A 24859-nucleotide genomic window follows, 5' to 3' on the forward strand; every position below is an offset into this window, starting at 1 on the left:
AAAATTACGGTGTTGTAATGTTGTTCTTGTTCATGTAATGCTAAATTGAGCTGAATTTTTTAGTTGCAAAAATATTTAATGAGCTTTTTTTTTTAATTATTTTTAACACTGAATATTCTGATTTTTTTGGCGTTGATCATCAGAAATTTCCTAAATTTACTCTATATCATAGAAGCAAGAATTGTTGTTGAAAATAATACGAAGTAAGTAACTAGAATTAGGAATCAGTATTTCTCAATTATGTTTATGAGTTAAGGGGTCTTTGAAGTTGTGGTGAGTAAATTGAATACTTTGATTAAAGTGATATGCTACTTATATTCTAGCATTGCTACTCATAGAATGTATTTGGCTGGTGATTCTAGGATAAGATCAGTGACAATTTGCAACTATATCATCTGTATCCATTGTTTTTGTGTACTTGGCCCTGTTTGATGCATAATTTATACTATGTACTTCGTAGTTCGTATACGGTTTTAAGCTTATGCTGTGGGCTGTGGGGAAGTGAAGTTTTAATGTTCTGGATCCCTGATAAACTGGTGTTGCTGCGTTAATTGTAAAAGATGCAATTTTTGCTGCCTAAGCTTATTGTAAGAAATGCAAAATAAAGATGTTGGTCCAAGTATATACAACTGCTGCTGTTTTCTATTTTAGGTTTATCTTCGAGTTCTGGATCATTGGGGTTTAGGTTTTGAGTATTGGATTTGGTTACAGTTGCATGAGTAATGCTAGGTTGTACTGATGATTTTCTCCCTCAAATTGTCATGCCTGGCGCACCTTCATGGATTGTCATTGATTAGTGCTATTGTTCCTGTTTCTACTTCTATCAGTTTTATACATGTGTTTATTAGCTATTTCGTTATTTAAATTTTCAAGCATAGCAAGATAGGTAGCTCTTTGAATAAGATTCATCCCTAAATTTGTAAGACGTACAAGTGTGTTAATCCACAGACAGCACTTATGCAGTAGATACCATTACTTGAAGCTATCAATTGAGGGCCATGAGTAGGTCATCTATCTAAGCAGTGACTTTTGCTAATCCTAATGTGGTGGAGGAACCTTAAACTCGTGGACCTCTTCAAAATATATGCTTATCATCAACTCATCAAGGCAACTTGTTGAGATTGGAATCATTAACTAGCGAGTTTTCCCATCAGTTTATAGCATGATATGGTTGAATTTATATTCTTCAAAACTGGGAAGATCCAGAGCCTCTTTACAGTGGATATAATAACTTAAGAAGTCTTAGCTTACTGAATTGAAAGGTTAGGACCTGTTACATGATTAATTTGTAAATAATATTGTACTCTTTCTTCTTCTAACTTGTTAAGGATATGCTGATTTGCTGGTATACGATATTATAGAAATATACACTGGTTATTATGTTCATTTTAAGTAACTTAGCTGGCTCTTTTGAATTAAAAATTTGTGATTCTGTTAGCTGCATACTAAGGGATGGTCTACCTTTGTAAATGTACAGAATAATAGAGTACACCAACATATACAAGTAGTAGAAATCATTGAGATCCAGTAGTAATTGCTGATGAACATATTTCAATAGTTTGAAATTTACCAAAGTTTCTCTAGGAATTTGGATGCAAATAGCTCTTTCAGTCATTTCCCATCTGATCACTAAGCTGTGATTCTTTCCGAGTTTATGAACATCTTTCAGTAGTTTAGAACTACAAAATAGAGAGACATTTGAGCCACATATAATTGTTTTCTCTGTTGCGTTGTTTGTTAAATGCTCTCAATTTTGCATACATACAAGAAATATTCCTCCATTAACATTTTATTACATTTTCAGTGACTTAGGTGGGTATACACTATACAAGAAGCTGCAATTATTCAATCAGTAATGGAGATGCTTCTTGCTCAATAGTCTGGAGGTGTACTTTTAAGAAGGTTAGTGTATGTGAGTTTTGCAGGATCTGCAAATCATATTAGGGCTGCATTTTATGTACGTTAAATTATATTAAAACTATTCTATAGGGGTTATGTACATTTTTTCGAAGTCATTATTATTCTTTATAACATTTCACTCGATCATTACAATGAGAAATCTACATGCTCTGTATATGACTTGATTGCATCACCATAGTATCTCAGTATGCACCTCTGCTAGATCGACTGCAATGCATGGATTTGGAATATCATAAACAATACTCATTTTCGTTCTCTATTAATTACAACGTTGTTGATGCTTGTTTTAAAGAGAGAAAAGAGCGAAAGAGAGAAAAAGAGGATCATTTCTTCGATCCCTGTTTATTTTACACATCTTCCGATTATATCTAATAATCGTTCACTAACCACAGCAGTAAGTTAATCATTATTACACTGTAGTAGTGAAGTTAAAGAAAGAACATCTAATCCGATCATAAACGAGAGAAGAACTAATTCCAATCCTGTTCTTAGCCCGATCAAATTGAACCAAATTATCCTCAATCTGATACCCTCCTATAACAATTGATGACTTTGGGTTTTTTCCACCATCCACAAAAGCAATACAATATCCAACATTGGTACTCACCAAAGAGTTCAACGGGGCTATGGTCCATACTGCGTTCTTGCCCTGCAGCACCAAGTCGATGTTCGACACCGAGGGTCCGACCCTTGTGGACGGGAGAGTATCGTAGCAATACTTGAATGGTGCAACCGGTGCAACTCTCTTAGTCGGGAAGGAAGTGTTTAGTATTTGTCTGTCGAAAGCAGTAGTGACAGCTTTGTATATAGAAGATTCCATACTAGTGTAAGGTTGTATCAAACTTATGGTTGTTCCACCATATCCCTTGCTATCTATAGAAAGTAAGGACTTGTTGATCGATACGTCTTCTCCTCCGACTCTAATACCTTGTACGCCTATGAAGTACTCGGATGTACGAACCGGGTTAGTGACCAGAGGAGTGTAAGTAAGCATGCTTCTTAGGTCTACGTTAAGACCGGTGCCTCCTGGGGTGATGTTGTAAGGTCCATCACCAAGGAAAGCGAAACCATTTTCCGAAAATGGAGGCAAACACAAAGCAAATGTTTGAGCCAAGCGGAAAGCTGAGGACGCTTGTGTAGGGAATGAAACTTTAGTCCTACCGAAGCCAGCAACTCCGGACACCCCTTTCGCGAGGCCACCTAACAAGGAGGTGGGCGCGCAAACAAAGAGGAAGTTGGGGATGCTAACGAGGTCGCCAGTAGTGGCACCATTAGAGGAGTTGAGTTTTATTACATCGGTTGCGAGCTCGCTTCCTTTTTTCGTGGATGTGTTAGTGATGGGGTTGCTGATGATGGCTCTACATGTGTTGTTGTTACACCCCGGCTTAGGGCCTGAAGGACATGACCTACATATCTTGGCATTTGCAAGAGCACAAAGTGGGGAACCGCATGGGACGGGTTTATATGTTGAGGATACATAGCGTCGACCGCAGTTGAGCCATAGGTATTGTGTACCGAGGTCTAGTGTTAAAGGGACAAATACTGGGGGAGTTCTTTGGAGGATTTTGGTTGTGTATTGGGAGGTGGAGGTGTCCTTTGAGATGGTCAGGAGTAGAGATTTGGGGCGAGGCGAGACGATGGCCGAAGCCGCGGAGATGGTGGTGGTGGTGAAGTATGTGAAGAGGAGATACAAAGGAATGAGATAGTGATTAAAGAAAGAAGCCATGTTAGCTAGAGAAGGTGGATGGATATAAGATTTAGTATGAGTCTTAAAAAGGCAAAGTCTGACTTTTAAAGGAGATTAAAGATAAGATGGATTATTGGTTTGATGGTGGTTGAAAGTCAATTCATTGGTGCTATGCTGTGATTTTTTAATTTATAATTGCAATTTTAGAGGCATGATTAAAGATATTTACGTAACTATATAAGAGGGACCTCCAGCTCATTATATTATCTTTCTAGGAAACAGAAACTTGTAAAAATGGAAGTAAGTTGGCACTTGCAAACAAGCAATGTGATGACTGATGAGAAGCACCGACACTTGAGATTAGTTTCTGTTGTTTGGACTTTGGACATTGTGGATCATTGAATTCAAGGACATTGTTTATATTTCAAGCAATTAATCAATTATTATTCCTTCCCTATAACCAAAATTATATGGAGTATTATTTATAGAAACTGCTACGGAGTAATTTTTAATAATTTAATACTGTATATGTCTTACTTTCTAGATCCGATTTCAAATGTGTGGGCTATAATTTCAAATGTGAAGGCATATCTTTGACAATAATTACATTATAACGTCACTCAATAAAAACTAAATAATTACATTTTAACCCAAACTATTCACCCTCCGTTCTTGGTGTACGTACATAAATCATGAACAAAGTTTGTGTAAAAACTTGTACTACCTTCGTTACAGGTTATGTGCAACGATTTGACATAAAATAGAGAGGGAAAATGTCTAATCGTTGCACATAACCTGTAACGGAGGTAGTATTTGTATAAGAAAGGGAAGAACAAGCTAAGAAAACGAGGTGGATTGGTTTTAGACCTTAGCTTGATGAAGTGGGGCAGAGTAAAATTTTTCACTTGCCAACAAAATACAAAAACGTATGTCCTAGAAGCACCTATAGTTTTCCTAATGACTCATAATCAGATCATAAATGCTAAATAGAGAGAGATCATTCAACTTATATAATGGACATATGTACTTGTAAAGTTTGTTTAAAAATTTCTTACTTTGTCTACTCCGTATATAACTATATTGTATGGCCAGTTTTAGTATTCTCGATCTTCTTAGTCATAGAAATAATAAATAAATAAATTATAAATGACAATATTTTCTCTCTTAGGTAAAGGCTATTAGGCTAAAACAAATTAATTTTAATAATAATATTATATGTTTAGATCAGATTCAACTATGTTTGATACTCTGTATCAATTAGGTCTAAGAAATTCAAATTATTTGTTAGATTGATTGTGTACAATGCATTGAATGCATTTGCTGATTCCGAAACATAAGCCAAAGAATAAGTGACCGAGTTTAACCTATTATGGTGTGTATGCTAAAATGCCAAAGTATGCACAACAAATCTACCTCTTTCAGCCCCTTAATTAAGGCCATGTGTTCTCTTAAGCTTAATTTCAGTTCAGCTCAAGTCAGTGTAGTTCAGTTTAATTTCTAATTTACTTCTTTCATCAACAATTCAGTTTAATTCAGTTTAGTAAATTTGAACAGGCCCTAAGAGTTATGTGGAATTCGATCCTATCTTTTGTGGTACTCGATCTTGCATAGAATAATCAAACTTTCTGACACATCATGTGACTAGTACGTGAACATGAAGTAACATTACATGCATTTTGACTTTATTAATTAGCACATTCATTTAGAAGCTAATTCAAGGAACGTTAAAGTAAGAGCACCCTATTCGATCGTAAATCAAAGCAGAACTAAACCCAAGCCTAGACTTAACTAGATCAAATTGCAGTAAATTATCCTCAATTTGAAACCCTCCTATAATAATCGATGACTTTGGCTTCTTTCCACCATCCACAATACCAAGACAATCCGCCTTATTCATATTCGTCCGAACCACCAAGTTTGGCGCGGCTAACGTCCATAACACGTCCTCGCTTTGTAACACTAGATCAATGTGTGGCACCACTGGCCCGATCCTCGTGGAGGGGATCGAGCCAGCTTCGTAGCACACCTCGAATGGTGCTACCGGAGCAACTCTTTTAGTAGGAAAACTTCCGTCCCTTAGTTGATTATCGAAGGCAGTAGTGACCGCCTTAAATATAGATGTTTCCATTATAGTGTAAGGGTGTAACAGACTTATAGTCGTACCACCATATCCTTTGCTATCTATAGAAAGTAATGACTTGTTTATTGGTACGTCTTTTCCGCTAATCTTGATCCCTTTAACTCCTATGAAGTATTCAGAGGTTCGAAAAGGGTTGACAATTAGAGGAGTGTAGGAAAGCTTGCTTCTCAGGTCTACCGTAGTACCGGTACCTCCTGGGGCGAAAATGTAAGGTCCGTCCCCAAGAAAAATAACACCATCTCCGTAATACAACGGATTTGGAGGTAAACAAAGCGCGAATATGTTAGGAAAATGGAAAGATGAAGAGAATTGTGTAGGGAGTGAAACTTTACTAGTCCTCCCAAAACCAGCAACACCGGACACTCCTTTTGCGAGGCCATGTAACAAGGACTTGGGCGCGCAAACAAAGAGGAAATTTGGGATGGTCATGAGCTGCCCGGGTGTTGCCCCGTTAGTGGAGTTGACACGGATAACATCGGTAGCGAGCTCACTGCCCAAGGTTGGTGATTTGTTTGTGATGGGGTTGTGGATTGAGAGGGTTCTACACGTGTTTTTGTTGCACCCTGGCTTAGGGGCAGCAGGACATGTTCTACATGTTTTGGTTTTGGTGTTGGCTAGGGTGCATTGAGGGGAGCCGCAGTAGACGGGGCGGTACGTGGAGGACACGTAGCGTTTGCCACAGTTGAGCCATAAGAATTGAGTGCCGAGGTCTAGTGTTAAAGTTAGTGATATTGAGGGGGTTCTTTGGATGAGTTTGGTGGTGTATTGGTTAGTGGAGTTGTCTTTTGAGACTCTTAGGAGTAGAGCTTTGGGGCGGAATGAGGCGGAGGCCGAGGCCGAGGTGGTTGTTATGGTGGTGGTGATAAAGTATATGAGAAGAAGATACAAAGAAGTACAGAAATGGTAATTATTGAGCAAGGAAGCCATGTTAGTTAGAAAGGGTGTATATTACATACTATTGAAAACGAAAGTGTCACAATTTGAAGTGTACGTTTTTGTTTAAGATAAATACTTGAATAGTGGATCAAAAATCTATTATAGAATACATATTAGTACTGCTAGTTAATACTTCAGAGGCATCTAATCCAAGTTGACTTTATTAATTGTTTTCTAGGAAACATAAACATCAAACATGCATACAAAACCGAAGTAACTAGGCACTTGCGTGTAAGCAAGAGCTGTGAGCTCCAAATTTAGCTCTATTATTATTATACCAGTATTATTTGGATTGGAATTTGTAGTTTGTAGATTAGTTGATCTACTGAGGTCATTGATTATATGGAATATTATCATCACTATTCCTATCCGATTGATAGAATATACATAGTATGGAATACTTACAATACTTAATTTTGAGATTCAATTATTTGATCACTAACTTTTATATGTGTGGCCATTCACCATGGACCATTGGGTTAGTTTTATAGAAGATATTTTGTTAGGAATATGGGGTTACATAGTATATAGGGGTTATGATGTTAGTCTTATAAAGGTTATTTTGTTATTTACGGGTATAATAGGATTACTTTGTAAATGTTATAAGATTAATTCATTTTTTTTTTATAAACAGTTATACAGTGTGATCACTAATCAGCTATACAAAATACAAGCTAATAATTATTAATTTAATTTTTCTTTAAGAAAATAATAAACCACATGATAACAGTCATGGACTCTTGAGAGCAAAATTTAACAAAGTTGCGAGACTGCTAAAGGTGGTGAAGATCGCCAATAAGGACTTGAAAAGAAAGGACGAGTAATTAGAAAAAAAAAAGTTTAAAAAATGATGTTTTCTGTGTGACTGGTCACACCGTGTGGGTGGGGTTACTTTTTCAGGGGTTATTTATTTAGGGGTTACTCAATCAGCCAAGTGTTACTTATACTAGAGTCACTCAGTCAGCTATCGCAATTTCGTCGAGGTAACTTATTCTGAGGTAACTCAATAAGTACGTGTTACTTATTCTAGGGTTACTCGGTTGGTTAACACGTTTTCGTCGAGGTTACTTATTATGTGGTTACTCAGTCAGTCAAGGATTACTTATTCTAGGTTTAATTTACTCGGTCAGTTAATGCGTTTTCGCCGGGTTTACTTATTCATGGGTTACTCACTCAAAGGTTACTTATTTTGGGGTTATTCAGTCGGTTAGTGCATTTTCTGTGTGAGATTAACTCATGACTGGTCGAGTAACCCCTGACAGGATAACTGATAACTCATGACCGATCAATTAGCATTTGAACAAGTAACCCCGGCCACATGATTTGACCAGCCACATATAAAAATTTGTGTTAAAAAAATAAGGTATCCCTTGAAAATATGGATAGTTGGGCTGGGTTCAATATTCAAGGATAATTGGATTGTGATTAAGTTGGACTAATAAAGAGGTACATATAACATATGGGCCAAAATGACACTTATTTGGTTGGCCCTTAGTTTGGGTTAAAATCCGACGTGGTATTGAAGCAAATGAACACGGTCGTTCACACCCAAAATAATAATCAACACGGCCGTGCGCGGCAGTAAACACCAGCAGTTAAAATACGAAACAACAAACCCCACCCACCAATAAACAAACCATGACCTCCAAACCCGAACCCATCCTCTACTCTTCTCTACCATCCAACCCAAATTCCCAACCAACTACCGTCCAAAACTACGTCGTTTTACCCATCTACTATCCCACGCGCCACCGTTTCCTCCGCCACCTCCGGCGCAACTTCCTCTCTATCTCTCTCCTCCTCCTCCTCATCCTCGCCGTATTCCTCCTCTTCCCTTCCGACCCCGAACTCCGACTCGTCCGTCTCAAACTCAACCACATCCGAGTCAACTCCGATCACCACCTCTCTCTCGACCTTTCTCTCTCTCTTACCCTCAAAGTTCGCAACCCCGATTTCTTCTCTGTCAATTACGACGCTTTGAATGTGTCGATTTCGTATCGTGGGAGGGAATTAGGGTTTGTGAATTCTCATGGTGGGAGGATTAAAGCAAGAGGATCGTCGTATGTTGATGCCACGCTTTTGGTTGATGGATTTGAGGTTTTTCATGATTTGTTTTATTTGATTGAAGATGTTGCTGCTGGTAAAGTTCCATTTGATACTGTTTCTTCTATTAAAGGAAGATTTGGCCTCTTTTTCATCAAAATTCCAATCCAGGTATATTTTAAATTTTTGGTTGATTTTAGTGTTTATATGTGAGCGGAATTTGATGAATTGAAGCTAATTACATGTTACGCTTTTGTTGATTGAGCTGGATTTTGTTTTTATCAGACAAAATTGTGATTGCAATAGTTGATTTTGTTTATATTCTGAATTTTCATTTTGTCTGGAATGATAGTGAAATTTGGTAGATATCGGAATTCCGGACAAAATTAAGCGTTGGATTGGTGTTGTTCATATTCATATAATGCTTAATACTTTCTGTTTGGGTCCAATTTAGTCCAATTGGGCCTAGGCATTAAATGATCCAATTAAAAGCCCAAGGTCAAGGTTCAACTCTCCAATTGTGCTAAAGTTAAAGGTCAGCCCTCAAAGCAAGCCAATTGGGCTAAGGCCCAACTTCTCCATGTATGAAGAGGTATAAAAGCCATCAATATCATATTCATTCATTGATTCATAGATTCACACATTCACATAGATTCATATATTCTCATATATTCAAGCAAAGCCTCAAGCAACTAATTCTCTTGCATAGTGTTCTCTTTCTACACATTGTACTGACTTTAGCTTGGAGGGGCCTTCCTCGGCAACACCCCCGAGGCTAGTTTACGTGTGTTTACTGTGCAGGAAACCTTCGGCCCAATATAACTTGGACCGAATCCAGTCTTCTCCGTTTCAGCGGACCTTCGGCAAGGTCCCATTGTTTTCACCCGAAACAATTTGGCGCCGTCTGTGGGGAAGACTTTCAAAAATCTTTAAGCCAAATTTCTAACCAACATCATCTTGCAATTATCTTAGTAGCAATGGCTAAGAACCGCAAGAGCAAAAGCCTCCGTCAAGGAGCGGGCGAAAAGCCTAAAACCCCTACACCATCACCCTCGCCGGACCGGAACTCTCCCAAGGGTGCCAGCTCGGGGGGAGGATCATACAAGGAGGATTCCCTTTCTCCCGTAATTCATGACTCTCATTATAGGCCGAGTCACTCTCGGTCTAGCAGGGGTGAGTCCGATCATAGGACACATTCAGTGCCCCAAAGCCAACCATCGGCTGCGCGCCCTCATGCCCATACTTGGCCGAGGACCCCTTTGACGGGGCCCAGCTCGGAAGAGGTGGCAAGAGCGCTGGCAGTGCTCATGGAGGCGATGAGGGCACAAAATATGCCACCACCTCGTGATCGAACTCCTCCGCATACCCGACATCAGCGGAGGAAGTTAGATCATGATGGTGGGAAGCTTCCTTCCTTCCGGGAACTGGAAGAGTGGGAAGAGTATTCCTGGAAAAATGAAAAAGAGAGGAAAAAGAACCCTCAATTTTTAAAAGGATCCTCATCCTCAAGACCAGAAGCGCATAAGAGCAGCAGCTCAGCTTCTCGGCCAGAATCTACTCACCGAGAACCTGAGACTGTTCGCCGAAGCGTCCTTGACCGACTCGGCGGCAAGGAACCGAGCGTGCGTAGTCGCCTCTCGTTCCCTGCAGCCGAGGCCCAGACTTCCCAGCCAGGGACGAAAACCACTCCTACCTCTCTAAGAGGGCGGAGCGCGGTCCCTTCGGCCAGGAACAAGGGCAAGGCCGTTATGCTACCCGCCAGTTCACCATTCGAGCAATGGATACTGGAAGAGCGCGTACCCACGGTTAAAATACCGTCGCACATCACATATGACGGGACCTCGGATCCGAAGGATCACGTGGCCTCGTATGAGACTCATATGCATCTTTGCCCCAGATCTGAGGCGACTTGGTGCAAATATTTCCCAACCACTCTCAAGGGGGTCGCGCAAGCGTGGATCTCCAAGGGAGTAAAGCAAGGCTCCATAACAGGGTGGGATGATCTGTCCTCCAAGTTCAGGAGCAAGTTTTCCACGGCAAACCGCCGAGAGAAGACTACTGCAGAGCTCATGAGTCTACAACAGGGGGAAACCGAAAGCCTCCGAGACTATCTGACCCGTTTCAGTAACGAGTCATCCAGCGTCTCTCAGCTGGACCAGGGGCTAGCCGTTTTTGCAATGCAGAATGGCCTTCAGCCCGGAAAGTTCCTAGACTTCATGGTCATGCATACCCCGCAGACCTTGGAGGAAGCTCTGAATGCCTCGGACAAGTTCATCCGAGCCGAAGAATGGAACAAAGCGAAAACCCAACCTCAATTTGGGGGAGGGAAACAAAGGCAAATACCCTTGTCTGAAGGCCAAGGCCATAAGGCAAAGGGAAAGTCAAAGGCCTCGGAGCAATCTTTGGCCAGCGACCCAAAGAAGGAAAGATCTGCCTCATACACAGGCAGATACGAGTCCTACACTTCGCTCTCTCTTCCACGCGCCAAAATTTACAGCGTGACGAAGGAGGAGCAGAGTTACCGAAAGCCGAGACCACTCCCAGAGTGGTATCAGCGAAAAAATAAAAATCAGTGGTGCGAGTTCCACGAGTCTTCGGGACACAACACTGAGGAGTGTATCCAACTGAAGGACCAGATAGAGGACATGGTCCGGAAGGGATACTTGAAAAAATACATCGCGGATCACCGCGAGAAAAAAGAATCCGAGAAGTCAGCAAAGGACTCTCGGCAAGACCTCGACTTCCCCCGGAAAAACAGTAAAAAGCCGGAGGGGAAATTCCCTCCGATCAATGTTATCTCGGGAGGAATATACTCTCGGAGGGAGCACAAGCGACACCTTAGAGCTTTGACTCACCAGGTGAACAACGCTGACATTCAATCTCCCCAGTCGCCGGTGCCGAACATGACGTTCACAGCCGCCGACTGCCGGGGGATTACGTTCCCTCACGAGGATCCGTTGGTGATCATCGCCACGGTGGCCAACCACGACGTCAGTAAGGTCCTTGTTGACGGTGGCAGTGGAGCAAACATTCTGTTCCGAAAGGCCTACAATCAAATCAAGCTGAAGCCCAAGCACCTTACGCCGGTACCCTACCCGGTATCCGGGTTCAATGGGGCTTCAACTTATCCAGATGGGAAGGTGACACTTCCTGTCACCATCGGTTGCGATGAGGCAGTCAGGAAAGTCATGATTGAATTTTTGGTCATCGACGCTCCTTAAGTGTACAACGTGATTTTGGGGAGACCCATAATTCACGAGATCCAAGGGGTCGTCTCAACTTATCATCAGCTGATGATTTACGTCTCAGACGCCGGCTTCCCCGAAAGGATACAGGGCAACCAAAAGGACGCCCGAAGGTGCAACTACCTCAAACCATCCAATAGTCGCCCAGATGACAAGGATGAGGAGGAGAAAGAAAAAGAAAGAGAGCCGAGTACAAAAAAGCCGAAAGGCCTAAGTGCTTCGGCCCAAGGATCTGTACCCAGAGGTAAAGGGCCCGAAAGGGAAAATGCTAGCTCTTCAGCTGAGCCGCAAGACTCAGAGAGCCAGCCGAAGAACAAAAAGACTGGGACACCTGCTGACATTGGCAGCAGGCCAGATTATGAAGAGTCCAGTCCATCAGCAATGGACATGGACCAACAGACTGAAACAGTTGAGTTGGCCGAAGGAGACGTTGAGAAATGTGTAACAATCGGGATGGACCTTGATCCGAACACCCGTTGTGAACTTATTCAGCTCCTTCGAGACAACAGAGATGTGTTTGCTTTCTCGGCAGCTGATATGCCCGGGATAAGTTCAGACCTCATCTCCCATAAGCTTAATGTTGACCCGACGTGTCGACCAGTTAAGCAAAAGAAGCGGAATTACTCCGCCAATAAGAACCGAGACATCGCAGCCGAGGTCAAAAAATTGTTGGAGGCAGGATTCATCGAACCTTGCCAATATCCAGAATGGCTGGCAAATGTGGTGATGGTTCAGAAGCCCAATGGTACCTGGAGGATGTGCGTTGACTTCACGGACCTAAATAAGGCTTGTCCAAAGGATTTCTATCCCTTGCCGAGGATCGATCAGCTAGTCGATTCGACAAGTGGCCATGCCTTGCTTAGTTTCATGGACGCATTCTCGGGGTATCATCAGATCTTTATGCACCCCGACGATCGAGCAAAGACAGCATTCGTCACGAACGCTGGGGTGTACAATTACAAAATGATGCCCTTCGGATTGAAAAATGCGGGGGCAACCTATCAAAGGTTGGTGGATCAAGTTTTCGCCGATCAAAAGGGCCGAAACATGGAAGTCTATGTTGACGATTCGATCGTCAAAAGCAAAAAACCAGAGGACCATGTAAAGGACCTGGCTGAAACTTTCGCCACCTTGAGAAAGCATCAAATGAAGCTGAATCCGAAGAAGTGTGTCTTCGGCGTGAAGTCAGGGAAATTCCTTGGGTTCATAGTCAGCAAAAGGGGGATTGATGTCAATCCCACTAAAGTCAAAGCGGCGCTCGACCTTCCTGAGCCGAAAACGAAGCGGGATGTTCAGCGGCTCACCGGAAGAATGGCAGCCCTCTCGAGGTTCATTTCCAGAGCTTCGGATAAGGGGTTACCTTTCTTCAAAGCCCTGAAACTCCCGAAAACAAAAGAGCTCGTTTGGGAGGAAGAGCAAAAAGACGCCTTTAAACAGCTTCGGGAGCATCTGGCTCAACTCCCAACGCTGGCTAGCCCAGCTGAAGAAGAAACTTTGTACCTATATGTGGCCGATCTACTTCGTCAGTCATACACTGACGGATGCCGAGACTCGCTATCCTCTACTCGAGAAAGTTGCTTTCGCGGTAGTAGTAGTTGCTCGGAAGCTGAGGCCCTATTTTGATTGCCATCAGATAGTGGTCTTAACTGATCAGCCGTTGGAAAAAGTTCTCGGCAAGGTTGAAAAATCTGGTAGGCTAGCCAAGTGGGCTTTTGAGCTCACCGAATTCAGCATCAGCTACCGTCCGAGGGCTGCCATTAAGGCTCAAGCTCTAGCGGATTTCTTGGCCGAATGCTCATACCAAGAAGCGCTAGACAGTGAAAAGAAAGTCTGGACCGTGTTTACGGATGGATCTTCCACCGAAAACGGTTCGGGGGCAGGAGTAGTGATAACTTCTCCCGAAGTCAAATCCTTTGAGTATGCACTAAAGTTTTCTTTTAAGGCCTCGAACAATGAAGCCGAGTATGAGGCAGCAATCGCCGGCCTAGAATTGTGCATCTCCCTGGAAGCCGATCATGTCTGCCTAAAAACAGACTCTCAGCTAGTTGCATATCAGATCAGTGGCAGCTACGAGGCCAAAGAGCCCTCCATGATAGCTTATCTTGCCAAGATCAAATCAGTCATTGCAGAGCTGAAAACTTTTGAGGTTCAGCTGATCCCAAGGGGTCAAAATACTCAAGCCGATGCACTCTCCAAACTTGCCAGTTCATCTCTTACCGAGCTGAACAGATCTGTATATGTAGAAGTGCGTCGAGAGAGAAGTGTCGACGAAGCACCTGAAGTGTGCTGCGTTGACCCAGAGCCTAGCTGGATGGACCCCATCCTAGCTTTCAAGCTTCGGGGAGAAACTCCCGAAGATAAAGCTTTGGCCTCCAAGATGAAGAGAACCAGCTCTAGGTTCATTGTCTTCAGGGGGAACTTCTGAAAAAGTCCTTCTCAGCCCCATTGCTGAAATGCGTGGGACCAACAGATGCAGATTATATCCTACGGGAGATTCACCTCGGCATCTGTGGGAACCACATTGGGGGAAGAACCTTAGCCCACAAGGCATTGAGGGCTGGATATTACTGGCCCACCATGATCGCAGATGCTAAGGAGCTGGTCCGGAAATGCGAAAAATGTCAAAAATACGCTCCAGTTATCCATCAGCCAGCAAGGGATCTTCAGCCGATCCTTAATCCACTCCCGTTTGCCCAATGGGGACTGGATATACTGGGACCATTTCCAGAGGCTGTGTACCAGAAAAAATGGCTGATAGTTGGAGTTGACTACTTCAGTAAATGGATCGAGGCCGAAGCAGCCTCGAACATTACAGGGCAAACTGTCAGAAAATTTATCTGGCAGAATATCATCACTCGCTTTGGCATCCCGAGAGTATTTGTCTTCGATCATGGGAGGCAATTTGATAACTTACCGCTGAAGCGGTATACAGATCAGTTCGGCATCAAACTGGCATATTCAGCGGTATGCCACCCGCAAAGTAACGGACAAGCCGAAGCTGCAAATAAACAGATCTTAAGTGCCCTCAAGAAGAGGGTGGAAGATCAAAAGTCCAAGTGGCTGGAGGAGCTCCCTGGAACCCTTTGGTCCCTTCGGACAACTGAAAAAGAGGCAACGGGCCACTCACCTTTTGAACTGGTGTATGGTGTCGAAGCCGTCCTTCCAGTGGAAATTGGCTCTGAGAGCCTTCGAGTGCACCACTTCTCGGCTGAGAATGAGCGACTGATGAGGGAATCTCTCGATTTCCTCGACGAAGTAAGAGACTCAGCCCGAGACAGAATGGCCGCCTATAAGCAGAGAATCAGCAAATTTTATAACCGAAGGGTCCATGCAAGGCCTCTCAAAATTGGAGACCTTGTCCTTCGGAATGCTGCTGCAGTTCAGAAAGGTCGAATCCATGGGAAACTCTCAGCTGCATGGGAAGGACCTTATGAAATCTGTGATGAGCTTCAGCCAGGGACATACCGACTTCGGCAGTTGGATGGAACTGAGTTGAAAAATCACTGGAACGCTGATGTACTGAAAAAATATCATGTGTAAACCCTTCGGGGCAGAACAATCTTTGTAAGTACATTTTCAACTAATGAAAGGCCTTGGAGCCGCCATTTATATAAATGTTTACAACTTTTTATCCTTTCAAAATTTTCTTTGTTCTATCTACTCTTTAAGGGTTTTTTATTCAGCCTCGTCTGAAACCTTCGCCTTCGGGTAACTGGGTTTCAGATTGCTGACAAAACTCGTCTTTTTAAAGAACACTGGTCTTTCAGCTGAAGTCAAACTTCAGTAAGACTTGTTCTCCAAAGACATGAGTCCATGGACAATTCTGGGATATTGCCTTAACTGAGCCTTGTATCCCAGAGAGCCATTATCCGAAACATTGCCTTAAGTTGGCCCTGTGTTTCGGGTATCCATTTTTCAAAGATAGACAGAAAATCAAGGATAACAACAACAGTTGAAAATTGTTTAATCAGCCTCGTCTGAAACCTTCGCCTTCGGGTAACTGGGTTTCAGATTGCTGACAAAACTCGTCTTTTTAAAGAACACTGGTCTTTCAGCTGAAGTCTAACTTCAGTAAGACTTGTTCTCCAAAGACGAGTCCATGGACAATTCTGGGATATTGCCTTAACTGAGCCTTGTATCCCAGAAAGCCATTATCCGAAGCATTGCCTTCAGTTGGCCCTGTGTTTCAGATATGCGTCTTTTAAAGAACACTGGTCTTTCAGCTCAAGTCCAACTTCAGTAAGACTTGTTCTCCAAAGACATGAGTCCATGGACAATTCTGGGATATTGCCTTAACTGAGCCTTGTATCCCAGAAAGCCATTATCCGAAACATTGCCTTCAGTTGGCCCTGTGTTTCGGATATGCATCTTTTTAAAGAACACAGGTCCTTCAGCTGAAGTCCAACTTCAGTAAGATTTGTTCTCCAAAGTCATGAGTCCATGGACAATTCTGGGATATTGCCTTAACTGAGCCTTGTATCCCAGAAAGCTAATATCCGAAGCATTGCCTTCAGTTGGCCCTGTGTTTCGGATATCCACTTTTCAGCTGAAGTCAATCTTCAGTAAGACTTGTATTCCAGAAGCACTGCCTTCAGTTGGCCCTGTGTTTCGGATACCCATTTTAAAGAAGTGAAGAAATTGTTTATTCAGCTGAAGCCATACTTCAATTTCTGGGGGGGCAAGAAGCTGTATCAGTGCAAGTTTATGTTTGGCAGAATGAAAGAAACAGTAAAGCATTCAAAAACAAAGCAGCTGAAGAAAAGAGCATCAAATTAATAATTCATGCTCAGAAATTGAGCTACAAGTTCAATTAAACTGTATCGGCAGCCGCCCACAAGCGGAAAATAACAGCTGCCGAAATACGTACATAAGCAAAAAAATAAACTGTTGTACGACAAGGCAAGCTGAAGCAAAAAACAAGGCAAAAAATTCAGAAAGCGGCAAGTCTAAAGTTAAGCGCATGATGAACCGCAAGATTCTGAAGACGACTGCCCGAGTTCCTATGCTTCAGCCCGAGGATCAGACTGATCAGCATTGTTGAGCCCCATGGTGGCCTCAACCCCAGCAGCAGAAGAAGCAGGCTTTGCACTCTGCCGAGCCTCCCTTTCCCTCTGTTCAGCCTCCAACTCCATTCTCTCAGCTTCTTCTTCGGCTTCCTCAGCCTTAAGAATTTCAGCTTCGACTAGAGTTGCATACTTCATATGAGGGTCTTGGACCCATTCAGCACACTTGGACCAGTCAAGCTTTGGCTCAGCATGAAGGCAGACTCTTCGGTATACTCTGAACCCGTTTCTGAAACCCATTTCATATTCTTCCTGGGTATAGACACGGACTTTGAGTAGAGCCTCAGCATCAGCCAGCTTCTTCTGGGTCTCCTCCAAGTCTTCCTTGGATTTCTTCAGCTCATCTACGAGCTTGGAGGAGGAACCTTTCAGCTCATTCAGCTCCTGCTGAACTTGGGAAGCCTTTGTCTGAGCCTGGGCCACTTCAACTTTTTTGGCCATCAGTTGATCCTCAGCCTCATGGAGTTTAGCTCTCTGAGCTTCAGCAGCAGCAGCAGCCTCTGAGAGTTGGACGTCCCTGGCCTGGAGCAGCTCTTCAGCAGCCATTCGGCTGGCTTCAAGAGCTTCTAGTCGTTGCTGCACTTCAGCTTATGCAGCAGCTCCATCCTGAATACGGCTCTCAACGGCAGCCTTGAATTTGGAGACGTCCACTCCCATGTGCTCCTGGAGGAATTTTTCCCCTTCCATCAGTGGGGGAAAAACTTCCTTCTCCATAGCGTCGCAGAAGGTTTTGAGGGCTTCAGCAGCTTTTTTCTCGTACTCCTCACCCTTCTGCTGCTTCTCTTCAGCTACTGCTTGCTTCAGCTTAGCAAGCTTTAATTCCTCTTCAGCTACCTTCTTGTCGTGCTCAGCAGCGTCTACCCTATCTTGTAGGGTATCTATCATCTCTACAGTGAGAGTCTGATTGTGCACGAACTGAAAACAGGAAGACAAGTTAAAAAAAATAATAATAAAAATAGAGCTGAATTTTAGAGGAAATAAAGGCAAGGAAAATCACCTGCATCATCAGCAGTTGGTTAGACCTGGCTGGGTCAGGAACTGATCTGCTGGATTCGCCCATCCCAGCAGTGGCCTTCAGCGACCAGATTCTTGCCCTATCTACTTCGGACATGCCAGCAAAATCGCCGAAGTAGGCTGCAGCTCCTTCTCGGTTCTGACCCCATATGAGGTCCCAGATGTGATCTGGGATTGGAATTCGGGGGGCCGAGAAACCCATTTTCTCCAGATTGCAGAGTCTGGAAGGAGGGAAAGGATGACGATGGAGCTTGTTTAGCTTTGGATGGCTCAGCATCATCCTTCTCAGAGGAGTCAATTACTTTGACCTCCTCTTCTTCAGGGGTGAGGACGAAAGCCTCAACCTCTCTTGCGATGTCTGCCGTGAAACCCTCAGCACTGGGCATCATGCCATCCTTATTCTTGTGCTCAGCAGCACTCTCCTGAATTTCTTCTTGGACCCCTCCCTTTGATTCGGGAGTTTTTTTATCCACCTCCATCTCAGAAGGTGGCGGAGGGGTCTTTTGAGGTGATTGAGGTTGTGGCCGGGGAACCCTCGGCGATCCATTGCCTTCCTCGGGTTCCCTTATTTCAACGCCGATGGTCATCGGCCTCCGCTGAAAGTCATGCGGCCCGATGATGGCCATCCTTCGGCGCCTTTTCTGAAGGGGCTGCTCGTCCATATCTGAGTCTGAAGACTCTTCTTGTATTTGGTCTTCGGGACGAACAGGGGCTTTCCCTTCTCTGTGTCTGTTACTCTCTTCAGACTGTAACAGACAGGGGGGAGGAAGAATGTGAGTAAAAAAATGAAAAAAAAAAAAAAGAAAAAAAAAAAAAAAAGGAAAAAAGAAGAAAGACAAAGTTAAGTCTGAAAGCTCACCGAGGTCTTCAGCAAAGCCTCGTCTTCTTCAGCTGCCCTAGCTGCAGCTTCTTCTTCAGCAGTTCTGGAGGATCCTTCTCCTCCTTCGCAAGCTTCGAGAACCCGTGCAACCTCTTCGGCTGTACGGGCAGCTTCAGCTTCTTCGTCCAGCAGCTGAAACCAGGGGTCTCTCTTCTTCCACCAAGGCTTCTGCCTCTGATACAGAGCAACAGCCTCAATTTGGAAGTGGGAAGAGTCTAGATGAACTTCCCTATGCCTCGGTTCAGTGATAGACGGGGCCCGTTCAGTTACAACTCGTTATCGGTTGACACCAAGACGAGCGTAGTTAATGCCAACGTTGGTCTCGTCCCGCTCTGAAAAAAAAAAAGGGGAAAGGTCAGTTCAGATAGGTTGGCACAGCATAAAAAAGCGAAGCGAGAGAAGAAAGATAATTAAAAAGCCTCGGCCCCAACCGAAGAAGCTTACCATCCTTAAACTTTCGGCTGAGGCCGACAGCTGCTAGCATATTCTTTGGGAAAACATAATGTGTATCGGGGAACCAAGTCTCCGGGATATGCTGCATTCGGCCGCTGCCCCCCCGGTTCGGCAGCTTGCCGAAGATATGTTGTTGATCAAGGTTCGGATCCGGCCCGTTATCTGCGGGGGGACCTAGACTTCCCATGTCGGGATCAGGCTCAGCAAGGTACCGGGGAGCGCTGAAGACGCAAGGGTGGCCCAGATCTGTGGGTGCCCTAACCCAAATCCATTGACCTCTCCAGTCCTTGTCTGAAGAGTCGTTCGGCCACATGGTTAGGTACTGGGGCCGGGACTCAATCCGGTACCACCCAGAACCATGGCTTCCGTGCCCACTTTGAATATTTGGCACTAGCCGATGAAGCTTTTTGAAGCAGTGCAGGTTCGGCACATACTTGAAGAACTTGCAGACCCATAAATATGTCATCACCCTTCGGATGCTGGTGGGAGTTATTGTAATGGATCAGCAAGTCTCGGACGAATACGTCCAAAGGGAACCTCAGCCCGTACTGAAGTTGTCTTGTGTACACCCCCACATACCCCGGGGGTGGACGATGGATTCTATCGGATGCCGCGGGCATTCGACACCAATACCCATCAGCTTCAAAAATGCCGTAATGCAACTCAATTTGCTCGGCAAACCGATATTGTTCGGCATACTCCACCCACCATGAGTAGGGGCGGTTCTTTATCATGGCCGAAGCTACTTCGGCATTCTCCCACTCTGAAAACCCGGGGAGGATATCCCAAAGGACAGCGGGAACTTCATCGTCCCGTCCAGAAGCGCTCGGCCCCTCCGCTCTCTGAGGAGGAGCCGAGGAAATTGGAGTCGCCCTAATCCCTTCAGCAGGGTCAGACTCTGGCCTTTGTCCATTCCAGGTCCCTATCCTGTTCCTAGGATCGGGAATTGGCCTTGCTCTTCTTGGAGCACGGGTTCTACCTCTAACTCCTCTTGCCATTGATTATTTCGAAGAAAAAAGTCGAAAAAAAAAGGGGAAGGAGTTCGAATTCGAAGAAAAATAAACTGAAATCAAAGGAATTTACCTTAATCTGAAGCGAAAGTTGCCGATTTACGAGTTCGTAGTGGCAAGTCTCAGTTTCTAAGCTTAATGCTCGGGGAATTTGCGAAGTTTTGATGCGGGTTCTTGGTTTCTCTCGAGAATTCTGGGTTTGTGTTGGTGAATAAGTGAGGAGAGATGACGCGCCTCTGTTTATATCTCCAGGAATGGGATACGAGGAGTCCGCGTTTCAATTTCTCTTAAATACTCCACTAAGTAACCGTTAAGCACACGATCTTGCGATTAAACTGCCCATTATCCGTCCAACTTCCACCATCATCTGCCTTAACCGTTGTTATCTCATTAATTACGGTTTAAATTCAAATTTTTGGATTAATTAAATCATTTACTTCCCTCCTTTTCTGAATTAAATCAAACCCGACCCGTCATCCTTCCAAATCGGGTCTGGGGGGCAAGTTGTTTGGGTCCAATTTAGTCCAATTGGGCCTAGGCATTAAATGATCCAATTAAAAGCCCAAGGTCAAGGTTCAACTCTCCAATTGTGCTAAAGTCAAAGGTCAGCCCTCAAAGCAAGCCAATTGGGCTAAGGCCCAACTTTTCCATGTATGAAGAGGTATAAAAGCCATCAATATCATATTCATTCATTGATTCATAGATTCACACATTCACATAGATTCATATATTCTCATATATTCAAGCAAAGCCTCAAGCAACTAATTCTCTTGCATAGTGTTCTCTTTCTACACATTGTACTGACTTTAGCATCGGAGGGGCCTTCCTCGGCAACACCCCCGAGGCTAGTTTACGTGTGTTTACTGTGCAGGAAACCTTCGGCCCAACATAACTTGGACCGAATCCAGTCTTCTCCGTTTCAGCGGACCTTCGGCAAGGTCCCATTGTTTTCACCCGAAACACTTTCTATTTTTGCTTAATGCTAATTTGAACTGAGCTTTTAACAATGAGACAAAATTGTAAATGCAAATTTGCAACTAGTGATCTTCTTGTACAGGACTCTATTGAGATTATTGACTTGATTAGAAATTTACAGGGATCAATATTTTCCAATAATTGATTTTAGGTTAAGGTAGCTTGGACATTGTGGCAAGTTTGTGGATTGTTACTACTTAGTGCTATGCTACTTACTCTTTAGCATTGCTAAATGTTGAGCATTTTTTGCAAGATAGAACATCATTTACATTGTCAAGGCTGAAATTACGATTTGGGTTTGCCATTGCGGTTCTTGGAAACGATTAATGACCATTTGCGACTATTGTTTCTGCTTGTCTGGTTTTTATGCTTGTGCTGTGGGCTGTGGAGAGAGTAAGACATTTGATTGCAGAAAAGCAAAATTGTGCCATTGCTTTTATAGTGAGAGAAGCAAAAATGCTATAAAAGTTATTGTTTTTGCTGCTGAACCATCTTTGTGATAGAACATGGAGAAAATAGGTGTTGATTGTTTACTGTTTTCGTATGAACAATCATTTAGAGTTGCATGAATAGTGCAGGCTGTAGTGATGTTTCTTTTTCAAGTTGTTATGCATGGTGCTCTTCACAGATTGTCATTTAATAGTGTAAAGTTTGCTTCTATGTTTTTTCAGATATTCCTGTTTCTATACTAGTTCTATACAAGTGTTTATTAGCTATCCTTTAATTTTGTTTGTCATGCAATTTTTTCAAGCATAACAAGATAGGGAGCTGAGAATAAGATTTATCCCTAATTATGTAAGGTATAACCCACAGTAGCACCTATAGAGTAGAGACCATTACTTGAAGTTGTTAATTGATTGTCATGAGTTGGTCATCTAAGCAGTGACTGTTGTTACACCCTAATGTGACGGATGAGGGATGACCCTTAAGCCTGTGGACCTCATGAAAAACATATGCTTATCAGGTTGTCCTAGTCATCGTAATCGTCAATTATTCTATGATACATTTCACATGGAATTAAATTACTGCTGTAAATGAAAGCATGCATTGGAATAGTTCAGTTTGCAATTTGGTCACCTAATGGCTCCCCATGGAAGCATAATGATGGATTAGGAGGTTTTGTCTCTTAACTATTGAATCATGTCTCTTGGTACTTTGAGACATGTCCCATTTAGGTACTTTTGAGATTAAGCACCAAGCCAGCACATAATAACATGAGTGCCGTCTGATTCAAAGCTAATCTAACTCCAAGCCATCAAATTGGCGAGAAGTCGAGAACTCACTGGATTAGCGAAGTAGTAGGAGGAGGGGGGGGGGGGTCATATCAAATATTATAAAAAAGCCTTTTGTCTTATATAGCTTTAAAAATTGCATGAGCCATTGAATTTTTACATTTGATATGCGCTATGGAAGTTACCATAGCAAGGCTGTATTCAGTTTCGTTTTTCCTTTTGGCTGTGATTACGCTCTGATATATGTTTATTACATTTCAGACTAAAGTGTCATGTGAGGTAGATGTAAATCCAAAAGACCAGACAATCGTTCATCAAAATTGCTATCCTGAGGTAAGTTACTGATCTACTTGTGTTCATATATACTCAAATGTTTCAGTACATGTCATCTTTTGTCAACTGTTTTTGCAACTTCCTCCCTTTTTTCTTAATTCAATTCTACATTTCCTTTTTGATGTGACATAGCTCAGTAGTTGTCTAGTTATGAGTAAATATGAGTGTGACTGGTGTAAAATCTTCTACGAGATATGTCAGACTTTAGCAGAACATACTAAGTGGTACATATCTGTTTGATTAGATGATGAACTTTTGATTATTATATATCATGATAGTATGATGTGAGGTGTAATATTTTCCAATTACCATTAAGGCAATCTGTTGAGATCGGAATCATTGAATAGTGAGCTTGTCCATTCAGTTGATGGCATGATATGGTAGAACCGTAGAAGTTGTATTCTCCAATGTTGGGAAGGCCCAGAGCCTCTTGATAATTGACATAAGAACTTGAGAAGCCTTCTTGAATTGGGGGTAATGTTGACTTGATTACTCAACCTGTACATATTCTATTCTTTCTTCCTTCTCCTAGCTTCCGAAGGATATGCTGATTTGTTGTTAATCTCTATTAGAAATTTAGAAGAATATAGACTTTGGTTATTATGTTCATTTTGAGTAACTGAGCTGTGGTCATAAGAACTGTATGTATAGAAAGGGAATTCTATTTCTTTGAAGAGTGCAATTATTGATATTTAATGGTTCTGTTAGTTGCTTACTAAGGGCTAGTTTTGCCTTTGTAAACATATAGCGTAATATTGTACATTAACATATAGTAGTAGTCATGTAATTGTTGATGAGCATCTTTCAGTAGTTAAATCCTGGTGAAATTTTTCTAGGAACTTGGATGCATATAAGTGATATGGCATTGCTCTTTCTTTCTTTCTCTCTTTCTTTCTAGGAACCAAGCTATTGTTCTTTTGAGATCGAGTTCCAGTTGTTTAAAAATTAGAACTAGTAGATAGAGACAGACAACAGAGCCACAGAAGTATTTCTATTGTTGCATCGTTCGTCTGAATTTACACAACATACAAGAAATGTTCCTTCTTTAATGGCTTGTTACATTTTCAGTGACTTAGATGGCTATACAAGAAGCTGCAATTAATCAATCAGTAATGAAGATGCTTCTCGCTCGATAGTCTTGAGGTGTAAATTTCAGAAGGTATCTATGTGAGTTTCGCAGGATCTGCATATCGTGTGGATATTAATGTACATTATAATAATTATTATTGTACAGGGGTTGTGTGCAGTTTCGAAGTCAATATTATTCTAATTACATCTTACACGATCAATCACATTGAGAAATCTATATGTTCTGTATACGAGTATACCACGCTTGATTGTATCACCACAGTTCTCAGTATGCACCTCTGTTTGCTTGACTGCAATGCTTGGTTTTGGAATGTCATAATCAATAAACTCCTTTTTGTTCTCTTTTAATCACAACGTCAATGCTTGTTTTAAGGAGTGGAGAGAGCAAAAGAGGGATAAAAGGGGGTCATTCAATTACTCCTTCCATCCCTTTTTACTTTACACATTTTCCGATTGTATCCAATAATCGGTCACTTAACCGCTGCCGTAGGCATTTAACCTCACTCTACTAAACTATTCCCTCTCTCCCTTAATAGAGAACGAGGCTTTTAATTTAGGGAGGGGGAGTATTACTTTCTTCTTATGCCAAAATCTTCAAATAAAAGGGCACGCTGTTAGAGGCTGAGATCAAAGTTGTCTTTTACCTAACAGCCATTTCTTTACAATTCTGCCGAACTCAAGCAAATGGATATTTTAGCAGGTCTATTAATGTCGGCCAGGTTATAGTTATCCACACTGAAATGTTTGCAGAAACTAGGTAGTTGTGTACATGTGTTTCTTAACCAATTATTAATTACAATTTACAAGCACGCAAATTAGAATGGCTACATAATACTATA

General features: G+C 42.6%; 3 protein-coding genes across 4 annotated transcripts; 1 reads left to right on the forward strand and 2 right to left on the reverse strand.

Moving 5' to 3' along the window:
* Positions 1–2139: 2139 nt before the first annotated feature.
* On the reverse strand, positions 2140–3780 carry LOC110691041 (basic 7S globulin-like). Its single transcript, XM_021867977.1, has one exon. It carries the CDS (start codon positions 3644–3646, stop codon positions 2330–2332), a length of 1317 nt encoding a protein of 438 aa, XP_021723669.1. The 5' UTR covers positions 3647–3780; the 3' UTR covers positions 2140–2329.
* A 1402-nt stretch (positions 3781–5182) lies between these two features.
* Positions 5183–6785, reverse strand: LOC110691118 (basic 7S globulin-like). Its single transcript, XM_021868050.1, has one exon. It carries the CDS (start codon positions 6672–6674, stop codon positions 5322–5324), a length of 1353 nt encoding a protein of 450 aa, XP_021723742.1. The 5' UTR covers positions 6675–6785; the 3' UTR covers positions 5183–5321.
* A 1398-nt stretch (positions 6786–8183) lies between these two features.
* On the forward strand, positions 8184–24368 carry LOC110691043. 2 transcript variants are annotated; one of them, XM_021867978.1, is made up of 3 exons: positions 8184–8897; positions 22860–22931; positions 23830–23993. In XM_021867978.1, the coding sequence occupies exons 1-3, from the start codon at positions 8322–8324 to the stop codon at positions 23878–23880; spliced, it is 699 nt and encodes a 232-aa protein (XP_021723670.1). In that variant the 5' UTR covers positions 8184–8321; the 3' UTR covers positions 23881–23993. The 2 variants fall into 2 exon arrangements, with proteins under 2 accessions (XP_021723670.1, XP_021723671.1); XM_021867979.1 differs by lacking the exon at positions 23830–23993 and adding an exon at positions 24000–24368 and having other exon boundaries at positions 8187–8897.
* Positions 24369–24859: the final 491 nt, after the last annotated feature.

Source organism: Chenopodium quinoa, unplaced genomic scaffold, assembly GCF_001683475.1.
Source record: "Chenopodium quinoa cultivar QQ74 unplaced genomic scaffold, ASM168347v1, whole genome shotgun sequence".
Lineage (NCBI taxonomy): Eukaryota > Viridiplantae > Streptophyta > Magnoliopsida > Caryophyllales > Amaranthaceae > Chenopodium > Chenopodium quinoa.